We start from the raw sequence: 8,861 nt of genomic DNA on the forward strand, positions 1-8,861 counted from the left end.
GATTAAAACTAGCCTTGGGTTTTTATCCGTTCCAATGTTGATAGTCTCGAGGTCGTCGGCTTTGGAATCTGTGCCATCTTTCAGCTGTCGTGGTGCATCTTGAATTTCTTCATCGGGCGATTGCTCACTCTGGCATGATTCTTCAGGGCGGGGATACTTTTCATCGACCTCCCCTGTTAATTTCTAATCCTTACGACGGAGATAAATGACTCTCTCCTCTGCATCATAATCATTAATAAAGTTGGACTTTTTCTGAGTCGTACCTTGACCTTGACGACGCTTGAGTGGTGTGGTGGACAACTTGACGGATTTAGCATCTGTTGATGATAGTTTGTCGACTTTCTCAATAGATTTCCAACTTGGGAGTGGAATACTGCAGATCTTTCTTGGAGGTTCGGGGATGCTCTTTGGATGTTACAGGAACTCAGCATCGTAAACCGGAGCATAAGGAGACATTGAGGCTGGGATACAAACAATTTTGTTGTTGAACAAAGCTTTAATACATTGATGGTACATCGAAGAGTATCATGTGATAGTCAGGGTCTTTCTCGATCACGTGAAATTTGACAGTGGATTGAATCGGCCCTACTTTCAGATCCACATAGACATACCCGTATGTGTGACTCTGTCTTCCTTAAAAACCCGTCATCAATATGAGATGATGAACGATCTTTCTTTGTGGAACTTTGGCCTCCTTTAGAGACTTCATAGTGATAAAATTCGTGGAAGCACCTGTATCGATGAGAACTCTCCTGAATTCAGAGTCCTTAATGGAAGCAATAACGAACAAGGCTCGGTTATTCCCTTCCTCCGCCATTCGGTCTTCTTCAGTGAAGGTGATGTTGTTGATTGAGAGTTCAGATACCATGGACACTTGTTCAACCACCGAAGATGATGGAACTATTCGCACATCAGATAATATTTTGTTAAGAGCGACAAACGTGTATGTACGCTGATCTCTGGAGAAATGCATAAGTTCACATAGATTCTCGATTATATGTGTGACCTCTTATTCCACCGGCTTTTCATAAGTGGTGAAGCTGTTGGCTTGAGGGTTAGCGTCAGTGGTGTCAAGAGATGAGCGTTCCACAACTTGATCTCCTAAGATTCTTGTCAGTTCCACCATGCAGTTGAAAAAATTATCAATTGCTCTTTTCAATCGATTTATGTTCCTTTCGAAAATCTCTTTCCTTCGTGCCAGTTCAGCTAGTGACGGAACTTCTCCATCAAATGCACCAATACATGAAAAGGGAGTAGTAAAGTACGGATGATGAATGTTACCAAAATCATTCGGGTGAGTTAGAGAAGCGTCACCATTTGAAAGACTCTGACTGGAGTTTTGAGAAACTGAATTAGATCTAAGACCAACCATCTTGCGAAAATGAAAGATTGCAACCGAGAGATTAATCTCCACCGTGGTCGTCAATCTGTGGATGGGGAAAAATGAGCCGCCGGTTTTTTGGGAAAGTGAAGAGTCGAGCGTGCTGTCAAGACTCTTCAGTCGGGCAAAATGTTAATCCACACACAGAGGCACCGCTGCAAAGTGGGTGCTTAGATTCAGAAAATCAATATGTATGACTCCTGCCTAAACAAAGACAATGGACGTTACAGAGTCAATTCGTTCTCTAAGAGGGAGATGGGTTAATCTGTATGAGGGAAGCTGAGAGTTGTGTGGGATCAGTGATGATCAAGGATTATGGGTGTGTTAAAGGTTTATGCAATATTGCCGAACTATTGAAGTTGAGTTCTGTGAATAAGTTTATATCGAGTTGTTGACGGATAATGATGATAATCGTTGATTGATGATATCCTGATGCCCTCGATTTAGACTTATTTATATTGCAAGAATGATGTACCACTGATCCCTGTAAGTGTGACGGTTTCTTGAATGAAAGAGTGGGAAAGTGGGAGATCGTGGTAAAGTCAGTTACATGTCGTGCATATACTTGATTGATCGTGCACCCACTACTTTGTTAACTCCTTCAACCATTTATACGACTTAAGCACATTTCTCGTTGTGGATGAATCCACGTGCCTTAGACTGCCAGACCAAAACCCTAAGTGATATTCCCCCATTTGTGACGTGATTGATATTTAACGAATTGTGGAGTCTACAAGGCAGACGTGTATTAGTTAGTCAGTTGTTGACTGATTTAGACTGTGAGTCTAGTTTTGTTGAATCGAGCATAAGTGGTGAATGCTCAGTGATTCATGGATTGAACATATTGTTCTCTGAGATGTCAATGAATTACTGACTAGAGCGACTGAGCAAGTATTGCTCAACTCGACGAATTGCTGAATATTGAGAGTTTGTCGAGCAATTGACCAAGTATTGCTCAATTTGAAGAATTTGATAATTTTGGCGTACAACTGAGCAAGTATTGCTCAATTCAACAAAATACTGAATATTGATAATTTGACGTGCAATTGAGCAAGTGTTTCTCAATTCGATAAACTACTGTTGAATTACTGAACATTGATGGTTGGATCAATATTCGAGCAACTGAGCAAGTATTGATCAATTCGACGAATTATTTACTGGTGTCGTGACCCAATAAAATATTAATCAAAAATATTGGTGAATTACCGAATATTATTAACTTGGATGTTGATTGCTGAATCAACATTATTTTGTGTTTGAACTTGCTCAGAATGGTGATTCGTGGAGCGTTTGTTCGAAACCCTAATTTTATCAATCCTTCATCGATTGCTGAATTGCTGAAAATTGGTCATTAGTGAGGAGGGACCGACCACATGGATTGATGAGCGTCCGTGGGTGCCCAGTGCTCGAGTGAGCACGCACCAGGGTTCTCAGTTTGAGAATTGGTGAAAAAACGATGATTAATTGCAGAATTCATTATTTATTGAAATATTGCTGGATTCAACATTAGGTGATAAAACCTAGGTATGAGAGATGAAGACCGACCAAGAGAGCATGGGACCGACTCTTGGTGGTCACGGGACCAGTTGTTGGTCATTTGGAGAATCCCCCAGTTGGTTGGAGAGATTTCGGGCCCAGTATGAGCAATTGAGCAAATTAGGTCAGAATTATGAAAATGTGTGGGACCGGCCTTGTGCAAGCCCTATGAATGACTCCGGTCGGTCATGAAGGCGTGCACGTGTTTCCATGGTGTCCGTGTCTCCATACTGAGGGTTTCAGTAATTTCTTATGCGCGTTCGAGCAATATCGTGAATTTTCAGAAGAGTTTCATCTTGACTGAGAATTCTCGATTTTTGTTGGAATGAGCATGTATGCTCAATTCATCAATATTTCAAAAATATTATAATAAAAGTGTTTTAATATTTAAAATTTTCGTGAGAGGCTAGCCAGTCGTGTGACTATGTTGGCTTTTGGTTTTTCGTGGTTTGAGCAATATTTGAGAAAATGTGGAGAAATCATGAATTTTGCTCAAACCCAGGAGTTTCATGAATTGAGGAAAATAATAATTATGCAAGATTAGGGATTGCAAGATGTGGGACCGACCCCGGCTAGGGCATGGCTGGCCGGCTAGGTTGTTCGGTCCCACGCACCTTTCCCTATTTTATTATTTTTCATGAATCCTTGAAGTTATGGAGAATCCATGAGTTTTTGTTGAAACAGAGGAGTTTCGTGAGATTAGAAAATAATAATTATGAAAGCTAAGGATTGTGAGGTGTGGGTCAACCACGGCTCGGGCATGGTCGGCCGGCTGGGATGCCCGGTCCCGCACACCTCTCCTTATTTTATAATATTATTTCGTGAATCCCAAAGTTATGGAGAATTCACGGGTTTTGCAAAAACAAGGAAAGTTGCTAAAACCAAGGAGTTTTCGTGAGTTCACGAAATAAAAAAAAATAAGGAAAATAATGGGAGAGGCACGGACCGACCATGGCTAAGGCACGGCCAGTCGGCCGGCTGTTGGGCCCGGCCTTGGGCGCCTCTTATTATTTTATTAATATTTATTGTTTTCTCCTGTTTTGCGAAGTATTCCTCATTATTTCATATTTTTGGACACTCGTTCGTGCATCCAGGTGCTCAGTCGTGCATCATTGTCGAGTACACTTGCACCATTTTTGTGGGGCTTACTCAGTGATGGTCCAGATGCCCGGTTGTTGAGTATTTATTACCAATCTATGAATGAATAATTCATGAAACTGAGTAATAAAAATGAATAGTTGTTCATTATTAATTCGCAGGATCAGTTGTGGATTCGACTACGAATTCAGAATAATAAAACAAGCATTACCATCCTATGGGATCGTGGATTCGACCATGGAATCGGAGTAATTAAGATTATCTATTACCATTTCATGAGATCAGTGGATTCGATCATGAAATTGGAGAAATGAGATATCACAGTTGTTTTATTTCCATTCTATGAGATCAAGCCGTGGATTCGATCATAGAATCGGAGCAATTGTTATTGCCATTCCATGGGATTAGGCCGTGGATTCGTCCGGGGAATAGGAGCAATAATAGATTATTCCAGGAGTTCAGTAGTGAATGTCACGACAGGATTAATCTATTGCAGAAAATATATTAGCCAGTTAAAGCGTCACATCTATTCTAAATGGTGCGTAGTCAGGAAGTCACGGTGTTGTTTACGACCTGAAGGAATTAGTGTTCTCAATCTACGGAGAACCTCCTGAATCTATGCACAGTCTCTCCATATAATCAGGGAACAGTGAGTGTTACCGACGTCCTGAAGGCGTCCGCCGCCCAAGTATTCTTATATGTGGAGGTGGGTCTCTCTCATGCAGTCAGGGAACAGTGAGTGTCATCGACGTCCTGAAGGCGTTAAGCTCCCAATCTACGGAGAACCGCCTAATTACGTTATTCTGCACAGATGTCACGATGAGATGTCGGGGATCAAAACGCTCAGCTAGTGGAGGCTTTTCGAAAACATACTCATCATGGCTTCGTAAAATATGAATCGTTGCATGCCTGAAAGCCGTGTCGAAAACATGCCTCATGATTTTATGGTTTTGCCCTTTGTTGAAAATCCACCATCAACATTAAGTCCCCTGGTTAGTGGGGAACATTCATGTTTCGCAGTAATGCATTTAATGGTGATTTTCAATCGATGAGATCAGTGGTTGAACTCAGTCTACAAAGGTAGTTTCAAAATTCTCGATTTACCCAAATGATGTCATGTACGAGCAAATGCACAGGTGAGGACCCTGATAGTAAGATAGAGTGTCATCTCGTGATCATGGAGAGATGAGCACTGCTGATTTAAGCATTGAGAAGCCTAGTTATGGGCGGTTTAGGATTTACGGGCCCAAGTCCAAAAAAGGAAACCCATGTTTTATTAGGTTTTGGAAACAAATTCGATATAAAAGGGAATAACCCTAATAATAATTCTTATTATTTGAGCGACCATCTCTCACTCTTTTCATCAACTTCACGAGTTCAGCAACAACAGGGAGGAGGAAGAAAAATTCACGCCAGCACCCCGCCATCCGATCACTGTCCGGCAGAATTCTGGCCGGCGCAGGCAGGTGAGTCCGTCCGATTTTTTTTTTTTTTTTTTTTTGCTGTTAGTTTTATGATTCATGAGTTGTTCACAAAACGAGAAATCCCCTAGTTGCATGCATGCGTAGAATTTATGAAGGATTTTTAGAAAACGTATGTATATGCCCGTTTGTTCGTTAGTTGAAGGAACGAGCAAAAATCCCTAATATGAAGAGATACACAAAATTTTGAATAAACATGGTCTAGTTGCAGTAGCAAAAGTTTTGTTTATTAGGTTTCATGAAAATCCAAGTTTGTTTTTGAAAGCATGAACTTTGCAAATACTTTTAGGAACGTAGGTTTTTTCGTAAAAAGTAATAAATAACGATCCTTAGGGTTAGAAGAATTTCGAAAAGATCTGGAGTTCATGATGAAAATTTGTTTGAGAACTTTCGAAATTTTATTCGGACTTTACAAAATAGAAAAGACCCTCGTTTCATAGGTGAATGCTCGATTGAGCAAAGTTAACTCACGTAAATTTTCTTTTTTTTATATGCGTACATGAGTTTTTTTTATTTTATTTTTTTGATAAAATAAAATCAAACAGTGATTTTGAGTAACTGTTGAAGATGAACAATTGTGTTTCATGATTTTATGATATATGTTTTGTGGTATAAAATCATGAGATGTTCACATGAAAAGTTTATGTGAATTGTTCATAGTTTCGCGAAAAGTCAGTGTTGACTCTTAAATAATAAGTTTCTCGCTTATGTTGCAGGTTTGAAAGAGTAAGCGAGTTTGTGGAGTTTTACGTTGCTATCACTAAGTTAGTGAAATGTAAATAGGTAAGAGTTTAGAATTATCGTTTTCATTGTTGAAACTGATATCATTAGGTCGTTTGTAATTTTGTGCTTCTTATTTAATTCCAAACAATGATAGTTTCCACCAGTAGCAGCAGCGATTACTCCTCCATCTCTTCTGATGAGGATTCCAAGGCTTATGCAGCCAAATTACGAGCTAAAATGAATTATGTTGAGGGAGCTAAAGCTAGCATACCCCTTAATGACCTAAGGATCTCTTATGAAGAGCTCATGAAGAGAAAGGCCCAGGATGATGAGATGGAGGATCGTCGACGTAGAAAGGATCGAATCCGGCGCAGGATACAGGCGGCTGAAGAGAGGCGTCGATTTGTTGACGGTGTACCCTCCGACTCTGACGCTAATGCTTCTGAAGAGGAAACTGTGTGTATGGTACAAAATTACGAGATTAAGACATACCGACGTACCAGAGAACTTCAAAAGATTGCGAAGTAGATTGAAGCTGAACTCGAAGATGAGTACGAAGCAGAGGATGACTCGGACTCAGATGATCCTAATATCCACCCAGACTTCATCAATGGACGTGATAGTGATTCTGATGAAGAACTCGAAGAGGATTCTGCAAACGACGATGATGATGAATCTCATAATTCTGACAAGTCTGATGACTCAGACGAATCTGACAATTAATTTGGCCCATAAACCTCTCTGAGATTATTTATTTTCCGTTAAAGTAGATGTTCTCTGGTTTAAGCAGCTCGGTTGTAGAGATGTTTATTTAGAGATTATTATTTTTTGAACCGTAATTCCTTGTAGTATCTCCTTTCTGAATTTTCCCCACATCTCCAGTAGATGGACCAACGTCCACATAGACAATAATTACCCACAGAATGCAATCACATGATCTGTATAGAAAACACGTGGCCTACCAGATGATCAATCCGTAGTTGTAATGTTGACTACGTCGGAACTGTCAGTCCCCAGCATTGTTACTCTTCTCCCATATGTCACGCATCTGATTCCAGATTTAGGGTTTCAGTAGAAACCGCAACAGACTTGTTTATCCGTTAGGGGATAAGCATCCACATTGGACTTAGGGTTTTATTTAAACAGTCGACCATCTGCTGCCTTTGTGTATCATCAAAAGAAATTTTGATCGCAATATTACCTCTCGTCACCATGTCCATAAGCAGTGTTTCTTCCAGAAGTGAATCTCATGCCGAACATGCTGTGGCAGTATCCGTCTTGGTGAGTTACATTTCTTCACTTGTCTTTTTCTCGATCAGGATGATTGATCAAAAGAAAAGAATTTATTGCAGGATAATGGAAAGAATCAACATTCCTCTCGTAGCTTGAGACCTAAACGGACGGTTAAAGCTTCTGCCTGGTATAGGTCGGCTCCTGTTAATGCTAGAACGTCTGTAAGTAATTTCGTAACTTCTCGACTGAGATTTTTACCATTCTCAATGGTCAATACCATTAAATACTCCATCGTTTCATCGCAGGTTGATGTTCATGTCGTCGTCGATGCTAGAAAAAGGAAGAACGGGAAATCCGAGGTTGTAATTGATGATAGCAACAACAGTGTTGACGAGAACTCCACTGATTCTGTGGAGACTGAGTTTGGATCTCGTGCTCCTGAGTATCCAACAGCTGGACTCTCGTTTGAGGCTCCATGATCAACAATTGCCCGAATGATGAAGTGGTTGGGGGATTCGTCATTCCCAAGTGTCACGCGCCCCTGTACACCAATATTTGGAGAAGGCACGAGCATATTGCTACGACCGAAGTTTGGAAAGGCTTTCTACCAACCCTCATAAATACAGTTGCAGGGTTGTTACTGATCATTTAAGAGATGAACCGGACGCATCTGCGAGATGTCAAGAATCATGAACTGCACAAATGGGATGAGATGATTTCAAACTGTGAAACCCTGCAGTTTAACATAGGTTGGCTTCGTCATCGACTCGAGATGATCAAAATTCACAAGGCGGCGGCCCTGCTGATGCAATTTTCGCGTCTACTGCCATATTGGAGGAGGAAAAGACACTTGCCTTGGAGTCAGCACGAGTTGAGAAGGCAGTTCAGGACTTGAAGGTGAAAACCAAAAATTTCCAGAAGAAGTTTGACAGAGTTTTCTATAGATATTATCCTCTGTTGGATGGTTTGTTCTGAGTTAAAGGAAGATTTTATGTAGGTTTGAGATTTTGTTTTGAATAAATTAGGTGATTGAAAGATTTTTGTGAGATTCATAGGATATTTTGAATTTTGAGTGAATGAGCATATTGCTCTTTTGGATAAAACAGAAATTACATTTAGAAATTTAATACTTCCAATGATTGTTCATGCATAATACGCCATGAGCCACTTGCCGTTGATGATGTTTCCTTCAACTCCTCCATTAACAGCTAAGATTTTGTAATATCCGCTGGATACTGCCTTGATGATCACATAAGGTCCTTCCCATTTCGGAGAGAACTTGGGAGCGGACATGTCTTGTTGGATATGATTTGTTGTTTTCAAAACCAAATCTCCTACTTGAAATGTTCGAGGTCTTACCAGTTTGTTGTAGGCCTTGGAAACCCTTTGTTTGTAGGTTTCTACATATT

The 8,861-nt window shown here is 40.4% G+C and overlaps 1 protein-coding gene across 1 annotated transcript; it reads left to right on the forward strand.

Moving 5' to 3' along the window:
• Positions 1-740: 740 nt before the first annotated feature.
• On the forward strand, positions 741-6,942 carry LOC113306069 (ribosomal L1 domain-containing protein CG13096-like). The gene is made up of 4 exons (XM_026555057.1): positions 741-943; positions 6,213-6,271; positions 6,374-6,675; positions 6,748-6,942. The coding sequence occupies exons 1-4, from the start codon at positions 741-743 to the stop codon at positions 6,940-6,942; spliced, it is 759 nt and encodes a 252-aa protein (XP_026410842.1).
• The last annotated feature ends 1,919 nt before the right edge of the window (positions 6,943-8,861 follow it).

This window comes from Papaver somniferum, chromosome 8 (assembly GCF_003573695.1).
Source record: "Papaver somniferum cultivar HN1 chromosome 8, ASM357369v1, whole genome shotgun sequence".
Classification (NCBI taxonomy): domain Eukaryota; kingdom Viridiplantae; phylum Streptophyta; class Magnoliopsida; order Ranunculales; family Papaveraceae; genus Papaver; species Papaver somniferum.